General features: G+C 34.3%; 2 protein-coding genes across 2 annotated transcripts in view; both read left to right on the top strand.

The window, feature by feature from the left end:
- LRRIQ1 (leucine rich repeats and IQ motif containing 1) overlaps positions 1-3134 on the top strand; it is a 245779-nt gene extending 242645 nt beyond the window's left edge. The window contains exon 27 of the mRNA XM_021922651.2: positions 1813-3134. Coding sequence (XP_021778343.2) covers positions 1813-1865 — 53 coding nt within the window. The 3' untranslated portion in view covers positions 1866-3134. The remainder of the gene's footprint in view (positions 1-1812) is intronic.
- Positions 3135-3843: 709 nt separating this feature from the next.
- Positions 3844-25871, top strand: ALX1 (ALX homeobox 1). The gene is made up of 5 exons (XM_003906843.3): positions 3844-3858; positions 4015-4402; positions 7496-7800; positions 10849-10977; positions 25242-25871. Exons 2-5 carry the CDS (start codon positions 4177-4179, stop codon positions 25560-25562), a joined length of 981 nt encoding a protein of 326 aa, XP_003906892.1. The 5' UTR covers positions 3844-3858; positions 4015-4176; the 3' UTR covers positions 25563-25871.
- The last annotated feature ends 482 nt before the right edge of the window (positions 25872-26353 follow it).

Genomic DNA, 26353 nt, shown 5'->3' on the forward strand with positions numbered 1-26353 from the left:
ACTTTCTAATAAAGTACTACTTTGGGGGTGGCAGAGCGTCAAATAGTCATTTCAATGGACTTTCTAATAATTTTAACTTCTTCAATTATTCTAATTCTAGGCTCTAAATGGGAACTAAAAAAAAAGAAAGAAAGAAAGAAAAAAAAAAGAAACTTAAAACAAATCCCAAATCACTGTTTGGGAAAGCCACCACCTAACAACAACAACAACTGGTTGCAGGAATAATATTAGATGTCACTTCAAATGGTAGCATCCGTCATCTTTATCTGCACAAAATAGCTTTCTCCCCCTCTGTTAGGATCCCATGGTGCCAGAGGAATGATCTAGCTTGCTCCAACACAGCTCAGTTACTAGAGGAGAAAGTTTTTCAGAGAGGTTGAGACTTGAATCTGTAATAGTCTTGTTAACCTTCATTATTCCTCCTGATTCCCGCCCCATGCCTCACCCACAGGCACTGCCCCTCATCCCCATCAAGAAGATGTGAAGAAGCATCACTAAGCCGTGAAGATATGAAAGTGCTGAAATTCTAGGATGTCCTAAATTTTGTTAGGTTTTCAAAGAAATCAATTACTCCCCACCTCTGTTGCTCTCCTACTGCCTCTCTCACCCCATCACTTCCTGCAAGTGTTGGTGCCCATCCAGAAAGTTCAGATTTGAAGGAAGCAAATCAGAAAAGGATGCACAGCAGCTTATTCTAGTTGGATATCTTGACTGACATAAAAGAAGGAAAGCTGAATCCTGGGTTTATATCCTGAATATGGAAAAAAGATGAACAATACTCTAAAAGGCAAAATAGGTGGGCAAAGAAGAAAACTGATGCCTGGGATTGATGGGCTGAGGCCCCAGGAGATAAATCCCCACCTAGAACCTGACCTAATAAACTGGATCACACTTGCCTCAGAACACACTTGTCCCTGGGGCCAAGCTGACTCGTTGGAATTGAGGAGGACTTTTAAAAGCTGTCAAAGTAGGAGCCAAGCTGGATCTGGAAGGCTGAAAGCATTTATCAAAGTACTATGGTCAATTTCCAAGAAGGTTATCCTCAAAGCATTGGTGGAAAAAGCCCAGGTAGATCTCAGGGAAAGTGAGATCATCTCCAATCTAATTTCTTCTCCCTTCCTGTGACTTTTAGAAATTATTGAATTAGTATTGTTTTAATTAGTATTATTTTCAATGTATTATTAATGCCCCTATCTCTAGAGCTGTGTCAGAACCATAAACTCCATCTCAACCTCTTGAAATTCATGTAATGCAGCTGTTGGCAACCAAATACCCAGCTTCTTGCCCAAAACTGCAGATTAAACATTCGTTATGGGAGTTTGCCATTAGCTGTTCCCTCTGTTATGGGCACATGTGGTTACATGTCACAAAACGCACGGGATTCTGTGTAGTATATTTGCATTTCCAGGAATCTCCAGGGATATTATGTGGGTTTGGTGACACCTTACACCCCATGCCTCCAACCGCTACCATCAAAAGTGAGTTTTGGTAATGGGGTAGAAACAGGTTTACTAGACAGCTCTTGTCCTCGGCTACGCCGTATTTTCTCTATGAGTTGGACCTTTATTAGCATACAAGTATCCTAGAACTTGTATTACATGTCTTTAATTTAAAAGACACCTGATGTTTTTCCGGAAATTTAGGGTTTTTAAGACATATTTATAAACAAGCTGACATAGCTCTACAAGATAACTTGGTTGATAACTAGTTTGTATATTTCCTCAAGTCAGCAATAGCTGTTGTTCTTGCTGCTGTGAATTTTTGTAAAACATATTAAACGACCATTTTCTTATCTTTCCCCGTGTTTATTAGAGAAAGGCAGACTTTCAGGATACCTGAAGATAAGAAGATACCGAAGGGGATAGGAAGGAATAGAAAATGGCCAACCCAAGAGGAGTGAGTGAGTAAGTCAACATTCAACGTTTCCACAAGGCTGCCCGGGAGCCCGCTAGAAAGTGTCCAAAGAACGCAGAGCTGAGCCTCCTGCTCAAGCAAGGTCGGGATGCCACAGAACACTTCAAGAAGAGCGTTTCAACGGCTTCTTCCGACACCTCACCCTCTCCCCCTGGGCCTGACCTCAGAATGCCAGGTTGTCTGGTTTGGAGTTCCTATGCTCCTACGCCCCGATGCAGCAGCGTGGCTTCCTGCTGAAGCTCAGTCCCTAGTGCTTTTCTTTGAACTTGCTCCCCTGAAATTTAACAAACTGCAGTTGGTGCTGGCAGCAATGCTCCTAAGAGAATAATAATAATACAGCAGAAGCTAGTTAGTCCCAGCAGTACAGTCCACTTGCCTGAATCTGAGTGCACACTCAAGGCCACACTGAGCGCTGCGCCACGTGAACTAAGCTTGTGCCCCTCCTCGGGAGAACAGTCTGGGTTGAACCCTAGCCGGGCGACCGAGGTTGCTGCTGCCAGCAGATCTGCTCGGGTTCCTCTGGTCGGATCTGGGTGCTTAGGGCCGACCCTGCCTTTGGCGCAATGCTAAGGAGCAGCTCTAGGGTGCACAGCGCTCCCTGATTGTTGCTCTCTGGCTGAGGCCTGGTCAGGTCTCGAAGTTCTTACCAGAAAGGTGAGGGTCTGCCAACATCCCCGAAGAAGGTGGAGACTCTCAAACCCATCAGCATGCCCACCACAGCTGGGCTTGGCCTCACCATCCTCAGAGTCGGGACTGCTCGGCCTGCCCGAGGCCTCACCATAATTGACCCGCTTGTCTGGGGAAACGCGACGGCCGCTGTGAGTGCCAGTGTTGACAAAGGCTGTGTCAGGACACACAAGCGGAGGCCTTCCTGGACCACAACATCCGGCTTATTTTCACCAAATTTGCTAGTTTAGGGTGCCTGATGCAAATGTGTTTTTGTGCCCAGGGCACCGAACGCATTTCCCCCAGGCGCCGCGGGCGCCTAGGAAGCCAAGAGTCATGCCAACAGTCACACAGAAGGGCTTTCAACCTAGCAGTGCTCTCCTGCCTGCCCTACCATCCCCTCTGGTGGAAATGGAGGCCTTGGACCTGTCCGCGCCCAGGGCACCGCACAGCGAGTGCCCCCAGCTCCGCGCGCTCAACACTCACTCCCAGAGCGCTGTTCGGAGTAACTTCACAGCGACTCTTTAAAAGTAAAAGTAATTTCTGTAAAAATATGCAGACATTCCCATTCTTCATAAACCCCTATTTGTAACAATCTTCCCTTTGGCATTAGAGAAAAGCTCTTCAAAGACACTTATCCTAACGGGTTTTCTTAAAATAATTTGGGTCTAATGATAAAATCGTGGACCTAAAGGAAGGGTGGGAAGAGGGTAGGGAATTGGTTGGCATTAGTATAATGGCTTCATTGCCTCTTGCTCGGCTTCTCTCTCCCACCCATCGCCACCGTGTCCACACGCCGCCGCATCCCAGAGAAAAAGAGAAGGCCACGGCCTCGTAAAGCGCCCAGCTGGCCCGGGACGCGAGCTCCTCCCGCTTAGAAGCCTAAGCGACCCTTCTACTACTGCCGCTGCGATTAATAGCTGACAATGCATCTGGTTTCTTGGGCTTCGGATTAATGTGAATCTTCCACGTAAACGATTTACGGAAGAAATGAAAGCCTTTTAGAGCAATACTTCCTTTCAAGTTCTTAAGACGCCTCTAAATCTTTCTGGTAGTGAGTGCCGGCATGGGGGCGGGGTGGGGAGGGGTGGCTCAGGAAGGCGCAGGCAGTGGAGAGTGGAGGTTTAACTGCTTTGCGATCTCACCAAGATCTTCCGAAATGCCAGTCCACTGTCACCGCGGCAATGAATCTGGGTGTCGGGGGTTCGTCTCTCCTGGCATTTGTCTGAAATGGAGCTGTCTGTCTGTCTATCCTAGGCCTGGACGCGCTCAGCCCCGGTAAGTGGGGAAAATGGGGGTGGGGTGGGGTCGGAGGGGGACCCGGGGTGGAGTTAGTCGCCCGCCTATTTTCATATTCATTAGAACTGGGAGGTTGCCCGAGGAGCCCAGCTGAGTTTCAAGATATAAAAGCAACTTCGGGTGCTCCTTTTCCAGCCGGGACGTATTAAAGGGACCGGAGCGGGGCAGTTCCCGGCGCCGCAGCGTTGGCTTTCCTTTCCCTCCCCTCTGGCCCTCCCTCCTCCCGCCCACTGGCTCCCTCCCCCAGCGCTCTCCAGTTTCTGTGCCCCAGGAGCTACGCGACCGCCTTCCAGGATTATGGAGTTTCTGAGCGAGAAGTTTGCCCTCAAGAGCCCTCCGAGTAAAAACAGTGACTTTTACATGGGCGCAGGAGGTCCTCTGGAGCACGTTATGGAGACGCTGGACAATGAGTCCTTTTACAGCAAAGCGTCTGCGAGCAAATGCGTACAGGCCTTCGGACCCCTGCCCCGCGCCGAGCATCACGTGCGCTTGGAGAGGACCTCGCCCTGTCAGGACAGCAGCGGTGAGTCGCCAGCGCCCCAGCCAGAGCCGCCGCAGACCTTCCGCAATCCAAAATGCAGGATCGGTCAGATCTGGCAGGGAGGGAGGAAGCAGAAAAGTGGGAGCGAGGGTGCTGGAAGGTGGAGGAAGGCAGTGGAAGGTGTTCGCTTTATGAAGCGGTGTTACTGCTGCAGAAGCCTTTGGGGGCGGGGGCCGGAGGGAGGGAGAGATCCGGCACCGGGTTGCCTCCCAGCGATTCTCCTTTCGCTGTAGAATCTGGTCGCCTGCGGATCCCTGAGTCCTTCTGTAATATTGGCTCCTGGAGTAAACTGATAGGGCGCTAAATAGAGCGTAATTGAGTCAAGACAGAACGCTTCTATGCGAGCCCGCCTCTCTGTCCCGGCGGGAGGAACTGAAATCGATCACAGCTCGTTAGAGTACGTCACTGTCGTCACGAGTAGGAAAAGAAAAAAAAAAAAAAAAAAAAAACCCGAAAACAAACAAGAAAACAAAAAACTTTTTGAGCTACTTTAGGTAAAGATAAATCTTTTTAATTTTCCAAGACGTGGCGATATTTTTTCTAAGTTTGAGGATCCCTAGATTTCTAGCGTGTGTGAATTTGTAATTTCTGCTTTTTTTTGCGTTTGCAATACAACACGCGTTAAATGTTTGTTAAACACCAAAGCACATTAAGTAGCTTCGGGCAAAGCATCCCCGGCCTAATAACTCATTCCCAGATTCTACGTTTTCTATTTTTATGACTTCACATTAAAAGTCACCTAAGTGGTCTTCGGAATGCTTCTGGGTGAAATCTTCAACTTTGAATGCCCAAGTATCTCCAAGTCAAAATGTTATCAAAACAAACCATCTATCTTTTCTATCTTGTAACCTAATACGAACCTATTATTTCAGATCGCGACAGCCAAAGCACGTTTACAATTCCAAGAGAAGTTTTTCTTATCATTGTGTATATTCCACAGTTAAGCTATAAGGGGCGGGTTGCTTTAAAATAACAAACGAATTAAGTGTGAAATATTTACAACAAGCCCCTTGCCCCCTATTTTATGGAGATTCAAAATCTGACAAAACACTGACCTGTAGAAGCTCTTTTTCTAAATATTTTGAACACAGTTTTTTTTTTTCTTTTCTAAAAATCTCATATTTAATTTTATTTAACCTTGTAAGCAACCTTTGACTAAGGGTAAATCAAAAATAAAGGCGCAAATGATAGAGAAAAAAAACAGCTAAGTCGTTTCAGTCATTTGTTTAGAAAGATTCCAGCATATACTTACTATTCTTACACTGAGTTGTTAGTTTTCTGGCTGCGTTTCAGACTTGGTATCTGTATTTGTGGGATTCTTAGATGCATGCGTAAAGTTATTTGAATTGACAGGTCTTTCTTTAATGATTCTGCAATGTCTTGTATTGACTCTGGATGGACTCGATCATAACATTTTATTTTAAATAGTCGGGAATCCAAAATAAGACACATAGTTCATGCGTTATTAACTTTTAAAGAAATATCACACTATTAAGGTGAATTATAACAGAGAAGTGTTAAGGAAGATGAACATAGGCAGTCATTCGCTTAATTTAGGAGAGATCCTGTCTTTCTCTTGAGATGCCCTTAGCCTCTCTGATGCTTCCCCTCCCCCATCCCTAATTGCTGCAGTTCCCCCTTTAATTTTGCCCAAGGAGACAAAACCGTGTTGTTAATCAGTCATGGCTCTTCTTTATATTTAGTTTAATATCACATCTTCCTTTGCATGAAAACCATTAATTTTAAAACTTTGTTATATATTGACAAATTATAGTGTATTTTTATGGGGTACAAAGTAATGTTACGTTTTATGAATACAATGTGTAATGATTAAATCACGCTAATTAAATTGGCCATCACCTCAAATATTTGACATTTTTTGTGATGAGAACATTTTTGAGAGTTACTCCGTTAGTGACATTGAAATGCACAGTACTCAATTGTTAGCTATTTAAGTTATATGCACATTAAAGTTGAGTATATTTGTATAATGATGAAAAGAGTTGTAAAAATGCATTATGGGGGTAATTTTAAAAAAGAAACAAATGAAAAAATTATAATCATCTATTGGAAATTATTATTCTGGCTGGATTGAATTTACGTTTTAAAAAGTGCTTCCCATTTCACTCTGTGCGTCCATTGCATTTGTGGGTGTGTGGCATTATATGATACATTTTTGTTTTATATCATACTGCAAGCATGCAATCAAATCTGAAGAAAATTACTGAAATTAAACATCCCTTAACAGAATGCCAGATGTCATCCTCTGTAATGTTTTAATAGCTGTTTTAATTTCTGTGTTTCAGCAGAGAAAAAAGTAAAGCTTTCAATTCTAAAACATATTTCACTAGCTAAGCAGAAATATGAAATGTTTTAAAAAGAACTGCATGATAAATTTAGGTAAAAAAAAAAAAAATGCTGCTTAAATCTAATTTCCGATAGAAAGTACGTTCAAAATTTGGCATGAAATTTATTTTGTCAATTTAGTAGATTATTTTTGAGGAAAAAGTGTAAATGCAGACATGGATATAAAGTTGAAATATCCAAAATTTAGTGGAAACAATGTCACATCTGAAGTCTATCGTCAGTACGTTTTACATGGAGGGGGATAATAACTTTCAGATATTAGTATAGAGGTATTGTTTAAGATTAAAATATATTTTCTGAGTCACATTAGTAGCTTGATTTTATCTGCTGTGATAAATATATGACATTAAATTTGCTTCAGTTTTCAAAAATCGTGGACACTTAAGGTTTTTTTCATGAAACACCCAGATCATCTTTTAATTTGAGTACATGAATTTAAATAAAAAATATGTGCATAAACATATAAATCCTGTAAAACAGAGCTTCAGATTTTGCCAGATCATATCAGTTGTATGCACACATTTTAAAATGGTATTTAAACCTGTCCTACAATGAACTAAGTGTAGAATGTGGTAACTGAATTAATACTGGCAAAATAAATTATTAATAGGCCAATTTCTTGATACGCTCAATTACTTCTACTTATTGATTTAATTGGGATGGGTTTCACAATCCTAAGAACTGTTGTTTTTCCTCCTCTGGGTACAGTGAACTATGGGATCACTAAAGTAGAAGGACAGCCCATTCACACTGAACTGAATAGAGCTATGGACAACTGTAACAGTCTCCGAATGTCTCCCGTGAAAGGGATGCAAGAGAAGGGAGAGCTGGATGAACTTGGGGATAAATGTGACAGCAATGTATCCAGCAGTAAGAAGCGGAGACACCGAACCACCTTCACCAGTTTGCAGCTAGAGGAGCTGGAGAAAGTCTTTCAGAAAACTCATTACCCGGATGTGTATGTCAGAGAACAGCTTGCTCTGAGGACAGAGCTCACTGAGGCCAGGGTCCAGGTAGGAGCCAAACAGAGGCCTTGATGGATGGGATAGGAAAATAAATGGTGTTAGAATAATTGAATAAGTGCATCTTGCTACAAAGAAACAAACTGATTCCGTAGCTGAAGATGAGGAACAGAGTAAAATATATGAATATATATCTACTAAAATTATTTTTTAATTGCAAAAATTTTGACAACTCACGCAATATATAAAACAAAAGAACACTTGAGTTATTACGTAGACATAAAAATTAACAATCATTCAAATATAACAATATGATAATATAGCTCTGATTTTCAAAAGCAATTTTTAAAGGATGAAAAGCAGAATCAGGACTATTTAGTAATTGGTATATTTATTAGTTTTTTTTTTTTCAGTTTTATTAGCCACTGAGGTTATTTTTTAGATTATATATCAGGTATTTGTAAATTATTTGTATAATAGCCCATACATCTAGAAATTTACTAGAGTTGGAGGCATAATAAAAGAAAAAAAAAGAAGCAATCCCACAAATTCCCAATTGTTATGCATATCGTAGAATGTTTTCACTATGGATGATTAAAAACAAGATCAAATCGTGCTCATTTACAATTTTATAGTTCTAGTAGTTGTCAATATGTAATATTCCATTATAATTTTTAAAGCCTAGATAAATTATATGAATTTTGTATAGGCAATAAAAATATGGCTTTAAAGTAAATTTTTGCATACACTCAATTATGTTTATAATATATATTCTAGTTATTAAATTGCATGATCCAATATACTTAATTTTTAAAAATAATTTGAGAAAGAAAAATCATACCAGGTAAAATTTTACCTCTTAGGAGTATTTTATTTTCACGAAATTGGATATTCTTAAACTATACTTTACTAGTTTCCAAGTAGTAAGAGTTTAAAATGCAACAATAATTCAGGATAATGGCCTTTGTCTTTGTGTGTGTTCTGACTCCTTTACAAGTATTGATTTTTGCAATTCCCATAAACTGCTTAAATGGGGGAATGAATAAAATAGTGAAAATTTTTGTTCTAAATCGAGTAACAGTATTTCTTCCTAAGAGTAAGCCATTGTAAGGCTCTAACATCATTAGAGACAACATCTGGTGGTACACGGATAACAAGCAGCAGATTTTTACTTGATTTTGTGGAAGTAAATGGTTACTTTATCTTGGTTCAGGAAGTAAATATGTAGAAAGTTCATGCTAACAAAGAATTTTAGAATTGTCAAGTATAACACCCGCTCTGTATGTTTGAGATCTTTGTCTTTGTCTATATTTAGTTATACTTGTAATCATAAACAAGTATGTTTGCACACAGAGTGACCAACTGTACCTAATGCATCTTTTCCCTTTAACATTCACCAAGTCTTGATTAATTTTTGTCTAAGAACATGCACAGAGAGCCAACCTGAACTTAATTTACTCAAGTCGTTCTCTTTCCTGCTTTGCACATAAGAGTGGTAACTATTACCCATTTTAAGGAAATTGTCAAGTTCTTTTTGTCAATGGAAAAAAAATAAAACCCAAAAACACATTACTAAATTCCCTTAGTGTGTTCCTGGGGCTTGTCTGTGGAGACAGCAAGAAAATTTGATTTGTTTTGTTTTGTTGTTGATGTCTTGAGCCTTGGCATAATGGATAATATGCATTTATCAGCAGTGTACTAAAACTGTAATGAACATGTAGCTCTCTGGCTCATTTCAATTGCTGAAAACTCTTCAAAGTGCCATCTTAAATTTGTAATGTGTACTTAAAAATTAAACTGAGTGTTAATATGTTGCCATAATTGTGAAGGTAAAGATATACAAGATTAGAAATTAGTATGAAAAATAGTGAAAATTTGAAGTAAACTTCAACAGAAGACTTCTACAACTTGCATTTTTCATATTTGATTTCTAGCTTTTTTCCTAAATATTTTATATTCTGAACATAGTTGTGTGAAGAAAACTAAAGAGATTTCCAAAGGCTACTCCTATAATGTTCACTTAAAAACATTAAAGTATACATATTGAATATAATATTCTGCATCTCCCTTTAATATTAAAGTGAAGATCTTGGAGCATTACAAGTATGAATTAAAGAATATCCAACCTTCTGAGGAAGAAGGTTTTTATGATAAATACTTCTAATAGGTAATTAGAGAAATTGTGGAAGATAGCTTAGTGACCTTAGTTGCCACACTAACTGATAGACTTTCTTGACACTTGGTTCTATCTGCACTATTTCTTATATTATTTCCATTACCTGTGCTTTAAATTAAAGAAATTATGTAAAGATATCTGAGCATTTTCTTAAGGGAAAATATGTTGCATAATGTATGTAATAGGCACATTCATGTATTTTAAAACCATAGTTCAACTTTAGATGATTCCTTTTTACCATGTTTATTTTAAAACCGTAGTTCAACTTCAGATGATTCCTTTTTACCATGCTTATTTTAAAATCATAGTTCAACTTTAGATGATTCCTTTTCATCATCCTTATTAAAATATGTAATCTCATTTTTTCCTATTTCTAGATAATCATGATGTTCCTGCTGCTGCCATATATTTAGATGCAATCTTTATGTTTAAATTTTTAAAAGATTACGTAGGTATGAACACAACCGAGAAGAGCTTTCACTTTTGTGACATATTTTAAAGATAATTTTTAATAGACTCAGATATTAATTTGCTTATAGATTGGCTGGGTTTACGTTATGGCGGATATGTCTTCCAGACTTGCAGCATCCTCTTAAAGGAGACTTATCCATGACAATGGAACATACAATCTGATTCCTTTTTGTTTTCCCTAAATGAGAAAACAGAGGCTCAGACATATCAGATGTATTTCCCGAAAGTCTCCTGCCTCTTTCTATTAAATTATTTTGCCTCATGGGCAAATCACTTACCACATCAAGATACAAGAAAAAGTAAAATCTGTGGATCCTTTTCTAACATAAATACATTTCTTTTTAAGTAACTTTTTTAACCTGGTTTACCTTTCTGGTTTGATGTCTTTTAACATCACATTTGCTTTATCAAATATTCCTTAGCTAAAATTCTACTTTTTATTAAATAATTAGGTTTGGTTTCAAAATCGAAGGGCCAAATGGAGAAAAAGGGAACGTTATGGCCAAATACAACAAGCGAAAAGCCATTTTGCTGCCACCTATGATATATCAGTTTTGCCAAGGACTGACAGCTACCCACAGGTATGCTAAACTACACAGAATACTGTTCAAGAAAAGTAGATTTGGTTTGTGTATTCTTAAAATGGTTATCATAGGCTTTATTTTATGTGATATAATAGTCAAGAATGAAAATTTAAGCTTCAGAAAACATTCTTCCTGTCTGCTAAGTTTTAATTTTTCTAAATTATTTTCTTGTTTTTCTTACAGAGTCATTCATTTAAAAATATTTCAGGGTATTTTTTTCTTTTGAATTTTGTTGCATATTGCAACAAATGAAATAGCATCATTTAATGATACAGGTCTTTTAATTATTCTACATTCTAATTACTCAGACTCTCTCCCTTTGTTAACTTTTAAAAATACTGTACATAGAGTGTTGCCTGGCATGCAATCTCTGTGGATATTGTTTTATGAACTATACTAAAACCTGATGTCAAATGTGGCCTATTAAGCCCTTAACTCCACTTAAAAATATATCTCTTTTTCTATTTTTTTTTTTTTTCAGATTTCAAATTGCTTATTCTCTCAAGGTCCACATTTGGTCCTGTATGACTTAAATAGAGATAGAATTAGTACCAGACATAATTTTTAAAATTAATCACAGATAAGTAACAGCTTCCGTTTATAATGGGTGCTCTTTTACTTCATTACAAAAAGTGTTAGAAATTCTTTTTCTTCCCCTTTTTCTTTTTCAATATAGAGACTCTATATATTTCTTTTTCATATTTTGTAATGAATGCAAATGTTTTGTCTTTGTAATATATTTTTTGTCACTTTTTCCTAATAATAATGATATTCAGAACTGTATTTGATACATGATAAAAAAACACCTATGTTATAAGGAACAAGCTATGCATTATTTTGCTATTTATTATTTAATGATATGCATTGTAAGAGACCCCTATGAAAACACCTTTGAAACAGATATGCTGGAGAAATACCTTGATAATTTAGTAACTAGATGATCTGAACCCCAAACCTGAGTATTCATTTTCTTCAACACTATGAGTACAAATTCAGTTCTTTAATATTGTTCTTTCCTTGTGTTCCTATGCCTTTTATGATTCTTAAAAATCAATTTTATAAACTTCACTCCTCCAGATAAATCCCACAAATTTATTAATATAATATTATATGTTAAATAAAAGAAGTCTTGGAGGTCACTTTGTTCAACTCCTTCATTTAAAAAAATTATGAAAACGGGCTCAATTGAGTTAAGGAATTGATTCTTGATCACACAAGTGGTTTCCTGCAGGAGATACTATAAAGGTCGCTACATCTAAGCCTTTACCCGATAGTTTGCTAGAAGACTATTGTTATGGATACCTTTTCAATAAATGCCCCCTATCTCCTTGTCATAGGAGGAATCTTGCTTCTCTTTTAAAATTTATCTTAAAGAGGTTATCTTATGTTTTCTCCTATTTTAAAGCATGAGGATACCTCTGGTGGTTATTTATCATCATAGGGCTAGTGAAATTTTGTTTGCCAAATGTTTTTGAGTGCCTTAGTTGAGTCAGTTTGAGTTAGTTCCAGTGCCTTTTGTTTCTAAACAAAATTCTGTAAAAATGTTTCCCCTCTAGGCTGCAAACTCCATGAGGACAGGGACTGCAGTGTCCTCATGGTTATTAACACTACTGTAGCCCTTACTGTATATCTGGACACTGTTCTAAGCAGATTACATATATTATCTCATTTAATCCTCACACCAACCTTATGTGCTAGGTGTTACTAATTATCTCCGTTGCTCAAATGAGAAAGAGTTGAGGTGAACTTCAGACTTGACCAGAGACAATTTGGTTCCCACTTGCCAGATTTTAACCTGACAATAGACTGTCTCTCCCTGTGAATATATTTAAATGATACCAAAGGAGCATAAGGCTTGAGCTGCATTATTCTAAGTCTGCGCTTTAGTGTGGGGGAGCCACAACCAGTGAAATAACAATAAAAATATAGGTGAAATGGAGACTGGTTTAGATCATTTTGAACTACTTGACTGTGGTGACTTTAGAAGTAATAAAGTAACAAATTACGAGCTCCTCACATGGATTTTAAACAGTCTTACTAAGTATATTCCACAACACTTGACTATGACTACTTTTTTGTGCATCTTATTCTTTCAGTCTTCATTTCCTTTCAAACCCCATTTCTGTCTGTTTTCCACTTTTCTGTCCCTATATGTTGGTTGTTTTATATTTGACTCTTCTTGCTTCTTTGGTACAGGACAAAGCAATCAGAATAGGGCCTACCACTGATTAAGCCCTATATACAGGGTAAAGCATTCAGAATAGTGCCTAGCAACTATTCTGAATTTAAAACTTTATACAGTTTTAAGACCTGAATAAAGGCTCAATATGACTCAATGTACTGTGACTAACCATCTCTTTTCCCTAAGGTTATCTTGCCATTGTGTTAATGTACCTCAAAGCTTTATATATTATTAATTAGAAGAATGAGGTAACCTAGACACCAATGGAGGAAGGGACATGGTACACCAAATTATATATTTGATCATCTTTTTCACTCCAATGAAAAATTAACTTAAAAAATTTCCCCCCACAAATCATGGGAATGTTGCACTAATTACTCCTCATAATTTGTGTACATTGGCTATACCACCTGATAATTTAGGAATGGAGAACTTACATTGGAATTATTTTAACAGTGCCAGTCATGAATAATCATAAAAATTAATACCATGAAATCCATAGTACTTTCCTGTATTGGTAAATCATTTAATGTTTGTTTACCAAAATTTCTGAAATTATGTGGCTGCAACTCCCCACTGTAGCTACTGGATAAAGCCAGGGGGAATTTTTATTTTAACTTAAATATATATACAGAATACTTTTTTAGTTTGTTTGAAAAAATAATTGTGCCAAGATCATGTCTCTCAAGAGTTAGCCTAAAGGAAACTTTTTTTGTTGTTGTTTTGTTTTGTTTTTTGTTTTTTTTAATCATGGGGTTTGAAAATAGGAAAATAGGAACTTGTAAAGGGAGAAATAGAAACAGAAGTAGAATCCAATAACTCAGCCCAATAAGACACTGGATTTGGTGACTGTTAATTACAGAAAAAAGCATTAATTTCAGAAAAGTTGGAAACTAGAAAATGTTAGAGGAAGGACAGAAATAAAGAATTAGCAATTTGGCAGGAAAAAAAAAGCCATACATAGAAATACATGAAAAACAGAGATAGGTTAGAAAATGATCTCCTCAAGCCTGCTCAGGGTGTACAATCATAATATGTTTATTTCTATATAGTAATTAATACTTTCTAATATGTTCTAATAAATACTTTGCTTCAACTGGCCTTCTTTTTACTACAACAGCTGTAACAGTAAAAATAATTACTAATAATTGGGGGCATATTTAAAGCCAGACACTGTGCTTCCTTCTTGTATCTATTAACTTGTTTAATTTAAGCTCAGGTTTTCTGAGCTCAGAAGCCCAGAGACCTTTATGTGACATTATCTCTTTAATTCATCATCGAACAGTGAAATAATTCAACTTGGATCCTAAAATATCCCATCATTTTTGCAAAGTAAAAATGCTTCTGTTTTTAAATTTATAAACATTTAGAAAGCCTAAACACCTCACTGACTGTTATAAGATTTTTTTCTTAAACTTGCTTATCTTTGATAGCAAACAAACAAGAAAGTGAGAGATGTGATGTTCATATTAACATATTTTAAGGTAGTACATTTTGATGTACTGACAATAGTATCTTTTTGTTTAAGTTCTTTATTTGAAGATATCAGTTGCCATTTGACAATGCTATGATTTAGCTAAATTAATGTATTCATTTTTCCTCAAGAGGTGACATTTTTGAAAGCATTCTCATTGCTTGGGATGAATCTGTTTCTTCTATCTCGAATTTCCCTCCCTCACCTAAGCCATATTTACTCCATGAAGCCTCTGGAATGTGCCATCTATCTGCACATCACTTTCTCATTGACATTTTGGTGGGTTGTATTAAAGATCTGACTTCCCATTTACAATGTAAAATATTTAAAAGATGGCCCAGTTACTAGTCACCTTTGTATCACCAAGGATGCTCTGCTATGGATTGAGCAAATTATATAGACATTGGATAGATGTGAGTAATAATACAGATTCACTTCAGTATATTAATATATTAAGTAGTGTATCATAAAACAAAAATAATCAGTTTTCAATAAAACAGATAGTTTCTGAATTTCTGTTATTAACCAGCTTTGTGGTATAAGTAATTAACTTTTCCTCAATTTCTTCTTCTGTTAAAAAGAATAGGCTAGAAAGATTTGCAGACACTTTTCAGCTGACTTTTATTCCAAAGTTATTTGCATTTCAAAGCAAATATATGCCATGCACTATTGCAGGGATCAAGGATTCAGGGATATATAAATGATCTAGACAGAATTCCCTGCTTTGTAGAAAGACTAAAAACTGGGTAATATTTGTACTAAATTTGCAAACACTTCTTGATGCAAACTAGGCCCAAGAAACCATAAATCTAAATAATTTTGCCCTTAAATTTAAAAAGCAAGCAAAGATCTATTGATATTACATTTTCACTTGTTTCTAATATAGCAAAACCAAAACATTTTAAAAATAATTATTTTAGTGAATAAAATATTTTACCTTAATGTATAAGTGTTTTCTTGAGAATTATAATGACCCTTCATTTCTTACAAGAACTTTACAATTTCATGTGCTTAGGTTTGGATTACATGAGCATTGACATTATTATCTAGATAGATAACTTTGAGTTACAACTTTGACTTGATCTTCAGATTCTTTATTTGTAAAATGGAAGTATTGTTGGTGCTAGTGTTGGTGGTGTTGATGGTGTAGATGATTAAGATGATGATGGTTTTTCTGTTTTTATGAAGACTAAATGGATTTCCAAATAGGAAAGCCCTCTGTTTGTAGACTACAGAGGTGTATCCTGGGATTTGAAGAGGGCCATTAATGACTGTGAACTTCCCAGTCAGAGAGATGTGGGTTCAAGTTTTGGCTTTTCAGTTTAATAGCTTTTAGACATTTGACAAATGAATTAACCACGAGGAATATTTCTCTTCATTTATAAAATGGGGGTAAAAGCTCATATAATGTTTGTGAATGTTAAACAAACTTGTTTATGCAAATTACTTAGGGCATTGCCTAGTACAAAACAGAACTTAATAAGTAGTAGGATTTCTGTCATTTCCATTAGTTATTATTAATTTTGTTCTAAAGTCCCTGCCTTTCCAGGTAGCTAAATTGCTTGTTATCTTATGTTGTAGCGTTTAAGTTAATCCAATCTGTGAGTAAATTTACTATTTAGGGGTCTAGGGAAATACTGAATTCGGTTAAATATACTTTCCTTTTTAAATTGAAAACCAAATATGGTAACTTTAGAAAAGTTTATTTTCAATTCACCAGCATTATTTTCTTATAAAGTAAATATTTTCATCACAAATTTCAGAAAAAGAACTGAAGTGCTTTTCCGACCAAAATTTTGAATGAGGTTTCACTGAGTATTGTATAGTGAAAACTATGACTACATCTATGCTTACCAAATGTACCAAGGAATCCACACAGTGTCTTGTCTTCTGTTGTATTATTGAGGACTTCAGAAATATATGCCACTTAGAATTTGAACATGCCAAGCAGTAGATTCAAGTTATAGGTAATTAGTAGTAACTTTTATAACTTAATACACAGATTAAAGCTGTAAAACATTTTAGTTTAACACATTCTATTTCAAATATTGTAATGATACAATTAAAAAATGAAATTCAAAGGTTTTCATATAATAGTAGATCTCATATAATAGATTGTAGATATATTGTTTATCTACCTTGGTTTTAACAGCAGTTGCTATATTAATCTTAATGGCTGTCTTAACTTAAGCTAAATAAGGAACGTAGGACTTGTCTCCTTCAACCACTGTGGTTTATAATTAAAAGGCATTTGTAAAATTTTTTACCTTTGGAGAAAGTATCATAATTTTATCCCTATAATTTCTACTTTTTTCCAAATATTTGAAGTAAACAAACCAAAATCTTTAAAAAATATTACTAATATAGTGGTAATTAACACATTGTATAATGAATGCTTTCACATCCATGAAACAATCAATGAAAGTCATACAATGATACAGTGAAAATTCTTGTATGACTTATGACCAAAAATGTTATCATCATTTTCAAAAAATCATGTTGATATTGCACATATTTGTCATTGTTAATAAACACAAATATTTAAAGTGATAGAAGAAATATAATGTTAATCTACCTTACCAAAATATAGTTTTTGCAGCAAGTAAATATACTGATTTAATTAAATTTATATACTGTTTAAATAAATATGAATAAAATCTTTATATATGTGTGTGTGTGTGTGTGTGTGTGTGTATATATATATATAAAAGTTATGTGTAGCACGAGACAAATTTTTTCAGTATCTTTAGGTGAAGGTACAGTTAGTTACAGTGAATTCTTTATTTTGTTGAAATATTTTAATTTTAATGAAATGGAATTCATTTAACGAAAAGAAATTTTAATAAAAATGAAACATTTCATTTTTATTAAAACTTTAATTAATTTTTTTGTTGCATATACAAAAACTTTAGCGAGGCAAAGAATATCATCCAAAAGAAACAAAGTGCATTCATGTCAATTATGAAAATAATTAGGTCTGTTCTTTTGAAAAGGTAATATTCTAATGTAACTGTACACAATAAGTTAACAAAATTTTTTAAAATAAGTATTTTTTATTTTACGAGGAAAGTAAATCAGTAGGTTGAGTAGATAACCAAATAAATAAGAAGAAAATAAAAATAGATGTTGCAGAGTGCCAGTGTTAGCTTATACATATGAAAACCTCACAAGAAGATGGAGAAATGACAGGCAGAAAATTAAGCCATCAAAGCCCAGGAAGTCTATGAGCACAGACCTGTGGTTTAAAATCTGCTGTTTACACTATTGTTAGTGTGAACCTTATGATATACTTTAATCCAGAATTATATGCATGCCATGTTTATGAAGCCTCATGTGTCTATGGATTTTCTTTTTTATTCTACATCATGGACATTAAATGGGTAAACTTTGGTACAAACTCAGTTGATTTTAAAAATTACAAAAATAAAATGTCAACTTTGTAGTTAATACAAAGAGATGATGAGTAAAATCAATAGCTTCACTCAATATTTTAAGAAGAAACTCAAAGTCCATATATGACTCCAAGCAAGATCTCTAAAATTAAAAATTTTCTGTGCAAATTAAAATATTTGCATATTTAATTAATATTTTAAGCTATTTATGCATCAAAGCTTAATTTACAAGCTTACATTTTTATCTTTATTTCTTACATTGTGAATTTTGTTTCAATAGGAAAATTTCATCACTAAAATGAATCAGACACTGATGAATCAGCAATAGCTATCATACATGTATTAAAATACATGAAAAATAATGTAACAAATGTTTGGAAAATCCTCCATGTGGTCATTATTGCTTGATAGTAATAAAATAGCAAAGGCTAGGTGTTACCAATTTATTTCTTCCTTAAATGAGTTGATTTGAAAACTTTCATTTTAAAGCAATCGTGAGAGTTTCTATAAATCTTCTTTTTAAAAGTCACTTAATATAGAATTTAAGAATACGGCTAACACCAAAGAAAAATTTTCTTAATGTTCTTACATCTTGGACTTGGAGCATTTTTCAGTTATTATTTGAATAATGAAAAATGTAAACACATTTATATGATGTTATTCTGAAAATTTACAGACATTAACATTTCTTATTAAGCTTTGTGCTTTTAATTTTGCACTAAAAGTAGACATACACATTTATTTTTCTGCTAAGCCATTTTCTTCTTAAATTATCAGTCTCATATGGGTGTAATATTTAATGGTGACTTTTTTTAAATGGAAAAGACACCTTTTTGTTTCAAATCTCTGTACACATATCTAAGATGGAATTTTACTAAACAGTAAAAGTGACAGTATTTAGTATATGATCTGTTTCTGATGAATGAATTATTTCTAATCACTTTAGTTTAATAATATACATTGAAAAAGTACTTTAAGAATGTTTGAAATGTCAATTGATTCATCAAAATCTAAATATTTTATATATCAACTTAAAACTTTTTTTGGTGAAAATTAGATCTAATGAGTAGATACTGATGAAAATGTACCCTCACTTTTACCTTAGGGAGTACCTAAAAAATACTCAGATTAATCTTTTCATTGCTTAAATAATTCAAGTTGGGATCTTTTCTTTCAGGTAGACAAAGTCTCAGTGTATGTTAGTCACTGGTGGCAAATTCAATATTTAAAGATTCACTTACACTCTTTCTCCCTGCCAGCAACTTACTGATGTAGTAAATAGAAAAGTTAATGGGATCCTAAAGTTAGTCAACAGCTAAAAATATCTGCATGTTGCTAAGCATATGATTCTTATTAATATTTTGTCATATAAATATTACAGGAACGGGAATACTAGTGAATTTCATAATAGTCTCTTTAAAAATAGAGCTGTTTTTGCAGAAATCAGTGTTTTCATTTTTTAAGAGAACACGTACAAATCTAGTAAATTCAATTACATAGTGATACTGTCATAATAAATTTATATAGTATTAAATGATATACAGAAAAGTTAGTAAATGTAAACAGTATGTCAAAGAGGAAACGCAAATCAATTTTTAGATTTTAATGTGAAGAGGTATTGCTATAACATCATCACAAGTAACTCTGTGAATCTCTGATCTCTGTCTTTTAAAGTACCCTTTAATTCCCACAGGAAACTGTGTGAGCATGTGATGCGAAACTTATGTGAATGTGCACGTGGAGTGTGTGTGCATATGTATGTGTATGTATGTGTGTTTATGCAAGTAAATATGATCGATGTTGGTGGCAGGAGATAGGAGCAATCTATATATAGATGAGAAGTAGAGTTAAATAAACTTAGTTTGGTAGAAAAAATTTGTTACTTAATTAGTTGTTTTGCAGACGCTTTAAAATTAAGGGAAGGTTGTTACTCACATATTTTCATGTTTAGTATTTCTATGAAATCTGATAGTGTTGTTTCTTCTAAATAGCACTAACATTAGGATATTGACTATAAAATGCTATCTTGAAACTAATTTTTTTGTTACACCATACTATTTTACAATTAAGTCAAAAACTAACAAACTCACTATTCTTTTAAAAGGCCTTTTTAGAAAAATATATTAAAAAGTACTCACTATATAAAATCAATAAATATATTAGAAATATAAACCAGGGTTAGAACAACAAAATCTACTTTGTAGTTGTGATTACAAAGGATATATTCATATCAAGGTTCTAAGGTAAATGAAATAAATAATTTTCTATCCATAACTTACTGTAGTGCTTGAATTTATTACAAATACATATCCACAGTAAAAAGCTCTTAGTATTTATGTTTATATTAATGTATGTTTATAGATTTTCCCTTCTCCTTCCTCTCTACTGCTTTTAATTCCTTGGAAAAAATGAATATTAAATGAATTAAGTTTCAGTTTGGAATAAATATGACAAAAATAAAGCTTTTCTCTAAAATTCAAAAATCATGGGATAATTAAGTGTTAACGTTTATTTGGTTAGAAAAAAACGAAAGGGCAAATGTTCAAAGTGAAGTGTAGTAAATCCGTTGAACTTCCATTCATGCTAATGGGAGGCAGTTGGCCAAGTTCCCTGGACAGAGTTCCCTGGACAGTGCTTTGAACACACACCTAGAAGTTTTTTTTTTTAAAGTTTCGGAGCACATTAAAACATGGAATGTTTTTAGATTCTCCACTCCTTTTAAATACAACAAAGAAAAAAAATGTAAAGGCAGTCAATTTTTTTTTTCTTCTTCTTTTTTAAAAAACAGACATGCAAGAAGGATATGGGAATTATTTGTTTCTCGTTGTAAAGCCCTTGAATATTGAACAGAGGCCTACAAAAACACCATAAAATTATATGTTGCCAGGTATTGTCATTGTAGTATCTATGAAATAGTTCAAAATAAGAATAGTTTTCTTATTTAGGAAAAAAGTTAATATTTTTTAATTCCAAAATCGAACCACAAATATGATTTTTCCTTTCATGAATCAGAGTGCAATTTTGATGGACTTCCCAGTTGACAAAAAAGTAATATGCGCTTTTAGATAATGTGCACATGGATTTATAGATTCCAAGGCATAGTTAAAAAATTACTGCCTATGTGAGAATATATTGGAGGGATGGAGGAACAGTGTGAGTCCAACTTGACAGCAGTATAGTCAACCATTAGCTCAAATAACGTTATTGTTTAATCAAATCTAGATGGCCTAGATCAAAGATGTGTTCTGCCAGGTTTTTCCTACAGCAATGAGATGATATGCAGTGTATGATATTCTGGTGTAGATGCTATGTATTGATAAGGGTAAAGGGTATTGATAACCTGAAACATATCCAGAATCACATGATCTGAATGATACAGTGTCTAGAAACTAAGGCATATGAGGAATGGTTAAAATCACTGGAGATGTTTACCTGGAGTAAAAAGACTTGGGGGTTGTATCATCATGCCTGATGACATTTTAAGATTTTTACATGTAAGAAAGATGATATTATTCTGCATCATTATAGGGCACATAAATGGAAGCCATAGGTAGAGGTAGAGGAATATAACAGCTTACTTTTACAGAACTCTCCAAAGAAATGGATTTTTTTTTTTTTTTAAACAGGTGAGCTTCTTATCACAAGAGGTAAACAAAATTGGTGTACAAAGAGTTTTTCATTTGGAAAGAAGTTGGATTCCAGTAGTCTTTCCTAATTTCAGTTGATTTTCAGAATTCCACGTGTGTATTTTATTACTATTATTTTAATACAGATCCCCTGAGCCATACTAAATGAATCAGAGTCTCAAAGGATATGTATCTGTGGTGGAGAATCAGTGTTTAATAATAAGAATGAAGAACTTCCCAGGTAAAGGCAGTTAGCAAGGTCTAGGAATGTAATTTTCATGATTACTGCTAAAATTATTGAGTATGGTGATTTGGGAGTTCATATTATGAAACAAAAATTTTGATATATTAACATAAATCATCCATAAAATTTTGATTATACCTGCAAGATGGATCAGTCCATATTTTTCAAGCACTTAATAAATTTGTGTTAAGGATTTACCATGTACTGTTGTTAGACCTGTGGATGACAAAACAGTTGTGAGAAATAATTGTGGGTTTTTCTTTCAGAGAGTAGACTATGAACCTCCACAAAGTAGGGATAATGAGTAAAGAAATAATTTCAACTCATAAAACTAGTCATTATTACAGCATTTCTAAGGCTTCCTAGGTTGAGATTCTACCTCCACCATCGGAACTATGAAATCTTGGGTGATCTTCTTCAGCTGTGTTCTATAGTATTACCATCCTCAAAAGGGGGTTAGCAAAAGAACACACTGTCTAGTGTATTGAAACAATTAAAAGTGTTCATAATGTATTTAACATAATGCCTGACACATGGTAATTAAATGATAACCACTAGCTATAATGAACATGGTCTTGAGCATCATCATCAAATGTTTCAACACCCAGAGGGCAGGCTTCAGAGAAGTAAAATCACAATATACTGAGGATACTATCTTACATGATTTGCATCCAAACAAACTTACAATGTGAAAACCAACAATGTTTCTAAAGTAAAATAAAGATGTGTTGGAAATTTTAAAAAGGAAACATCAGCGATAGGGCTGGGGAGGAGGAAGAAATAGACATTTTGAAAAAAAGATAGATGAGTAAAAATGTGTGAGGGTATCTCTACCTATGGGAATAAATGACAATCTTCAAAATATTTAGGATATCTTCACAAGCCCAATTAAAATATTGCTATCATATTTACTTTACCAGTCTGTTCTGTCCAGAAAAGGATGTCTATGTGTTAGAAATTATTTCATCAAAAGTAATGCATATAACATGCTTGATCATGTCCAGATAAGAAGTTTTGATCAAAATAAAATTTGATTATTTTTGTATGTACTCTGCAGAATATTTTTCAATTTATAGGTACATTTATGTTAATTATGTTAGGGAGGCAATATTTTCTTAATTTATGTTTATAGGTTACTTTCCTTGCCTTTACCTTTCTGATTTTAGCTTTTTCATCTAGTTCGTGAATATATTTCTGTGCATTTGGAATATGAATGAATTATTTTAATAAAAAATTCAAACAACACTGTATAAATCAAGCAATTCTTTAACAAACAAAATATAAATAATCTCTCTTTTATTATCTTGTCTTCCTTTTTTTTTTTTTTAAGTACGCAAGCAAAGTTCACTTTCATTTCTGAAAGCTCTTTTGTCAGACATGTGACTGTGGTTTTTGTGGAGTAGCACAATGTGTGATTGAATGTCAGAGGAAAAATCACCCAGATGAAGTTAGAAAAGGTAGTTTGACAGAGTAATGACATTAACAGCCCTCTTGTTGATTTGAGATACATAACTCAGCAATCACTGGCACCAATCATTATGTTTTGCTTAAAATGGAACACATATAGTAGAATGAGCCAGAATTAGAACATAGCCTGAGACAATTTAAGGATTAAAAAAATATGCAAATCATATGTGTGTGTGTGTGTGTGTATATATTTAGATATAGATATGTAGATCTCTTTCTTTGTCTCTTTCTACATATGTATATATTTAACAAGTTTAAAGCAGCTTATACATATATTTATATAAAGAATTATTTTTTAAGACAACACAGATACATAAGCACCTTGTCAATCACTGAAACCCCACCTAAAGGTTGAAATTACTTATTAAGGTTTTTCTCTTATATTTTGAACCTGGTTAATCAGTCCTTTCTTGAGTGACAGAGTACCTTTTTTACCAGTGTGATCTAGATGATTTATTAATGTATTTTTTGCTATTATTTGAAAATTAGTTGCCATAGAAAGTACAACTCAAGATGGGTATTGTAAGACTACACCAGATGTTATATGTAGGAGCCTGGAATCTCTATGTAAAAACAAATATAGGAAAACATATGTGTCCTACTCATTGATAATTCAACTCTCGCAATCATGATTTTAAAAGATAAGAAAGCCTGATGTGATCAGCATGTGTATTGCTGCTATGTTCTAGTCCAAATATATTATAATAATGTTGCTAAAAGCATTCAGTTTTATTTCATCTTCAAAGGGCTGCATCATAGTATTGCTATCCCATGCAACAATTTCTTTTTTACCTTCCCCAGCTCCTGCCATTTGTCATGATTTTCTCTGAGCTTCCCAGTAACGTATGCAGTTCCTGTTTTTGTTTGTTTAAATAGCTTGTATATTAAGATTGAGATACATCCCACTTAAAATTCATGTTATATAAGTTCTACATCACATTTATTTTACATACTAGTAACTTTAGATAAATTTGTACTTGTTAATTGCATTGAATTGTTTCCTGTAGAGATTTAATTGTATGAAATGTGAATATCTTGGGTGTCAATGATAATGTAGTTTTTACTATATAGGAGTACTATATAAAATAAGAGCAACTGCATTATACTCATCTGATATTTTTTCTAAATAATTGCATAGCTTTCTCAGTTATGATTCCATTATTTGGTAATGGCCCATGTTTTAGAATTCTGACTTTGTTTTACAGGTCACATGTCTGTTTTGAATTCAATAGATCATATATAAATCATACAAGAAATTTTAAAAATATGTATATTTACATATTTTGTAAGTTCCCAGATTCTCAGAGCTGTTTCTTCAAGACTATAGGATACCAAAAGCAGTGGGCGGGCAAACATGTTCCAGAATGAGTTTGATCAAAAATGTCTTTACAGAGCAGGCTATTGTCAGCAATGGTTTCCAACAAAAACTGCCACACCAGGAGTCCAAGTTAGAATTTTTTTAAAAAATCCATTCATGTCATTTCATTTAGAAAGACAAAAACTATATTTAAACTTAAAACCCGATTTTAAACTACTTTTCTAAGCATATGAATTGGTCATGAGTTTTGACTCAATCTTCCAGATTCATTTTTAAAATCATGACTATGAAAATAATACTTTTTTTTATAAGAGATAGACATGTTTGAGAGTGTGTTATGTGGCCAAGAATGTAGGATTTGTTGCTCTATTTCAGTATAACAAACTAGAAGGATCTCTCAAATAATTATTTTTTAGTCATTGTTGTATGTAATTACAGACCACCCAATAGGAGCAAACAATGAATAGTTAACCAAATTTAGTAAATACAACTTAACAAAAGTAAGAGAACAAAAGTGAGAACATGTAAATGTAATATTTGTTATTTTATATATTCCAGATTCAGAACAATTTGTGGGCAGGAAATGCAAGTGGTGGTTCTGTGGTTACTTCATGCATGTTACCACGTGACACTTCCTCCTGTATGACACCTTATTCTCACTCGCCTCGGACAGATTCCAGTTACACGGGGTTTTCAAACCACCAGAACCAGTTCAGTCACGTGCCCCTCAACAATTTTTTCACTGACTCTCTTCTTACTGGGGCAACCAATGGACATGCATTTGAAACAAAGCCAGAGTTTGAAAGGAGGTCTTCCAGTATCGCAGTTCTTCGAATGAAAGCCAAGGAGCACACCGCCAATATTTCATGGGCCATGTAACATACAGTACTCTTTTATTTTTCTTTTAATAGCAAAGTTAAACATTCTTATTTCTTATATTTAAAGGATACCACAATAAGCTGCTGTGTGTGGAATTGCTAAAGGTCAAGATATTCAGTGAGACCAGCTTAAATGAATAGTTGTTATTTAACATTAAAATCTAAGAATGAACCTCTGAAAAGACTAAATAGGTTTACCATGTGCCAGTCTCCACAAACTCTGTTTTAGTCGTAAGATTTTCTTTTTCTATTGTACAGATCAATGAAATATGATCATGCAACTTATTAAAGAATAAATGTGTTAAACAAATTCTTCTGTTATAGATTGATTTATGTTACTTCTGTATAACAAGAAATCTCTTGTAAAATAATACCTGATAAAGAAGGAAATGCACTGGGGAAAATGTCAAGATGACAAAGCTGTCAGGTAAATATTGAACCAGGGTGTTTTGGGGAGTTAACTGTTCTCTCTCTCTCTCTCTCTCTCTCTCTCTCTCTCTTTCTCTCTCCAAAAAGCAGTGTGCATAAACCCTGTTGCTGAGAATTTATTTTCAAGCCTCATTTTTATTTTTGTTTTTACCTTTTGATGTTTTAGTGAATTTCCACTCTGTTACACAAGAGATCTTTTAAAATAACCGACATTTGCATGAGATATTTGGGCATAGTTTCCTGAAGCCACATGGCTAAAGGTGAGAACTGAAGTATTCTGGTGTGATTGAAAATATAGTCATGGGAGCGGACTTTATAAATGTCATTTTTCCAGTGAAGAAGCCAGCATAGACTCACTTAATC

This window comes from Papio anubis, chromosome 9 (assembly GCF_008728515.1).
Source record: "Papio anubis isolate 15944 chromosome 9, Panubis1.0, whole genome shotgun sequence".
Lineage (NCBI taxonomy): Eukaryota > Metazoa > Chordata > Mammalia > Primates > Cercopithecidae > Papio > Papio anubis.

Excerpts from the sequence above, each read along its gene's own strand:
- ALX1 (XM_003906843.3), top strand. The coding sequence starts at position 4,177 with ATGGAGTTTCTGAGCGAGAAGTTTGCCCTCAAGAGCCCTCCGAGTAAA. Across the intron at positions 4,403-7,495 it reads GCCCTGTCAGGACAGCAGCG|TGAACTATGGGATCACTAAA; the intron begins GTGAGTCGCCAG and ends CTCTGGGTACAG. Across the intron at positions 7,801-10,848 it reads TCACTGAGGCCAGGGTCCAG|GTTTGGTTTCAAAATCGAAG; the intron begins GTAGGAGCCAAA and ends TTAAATAATTAG.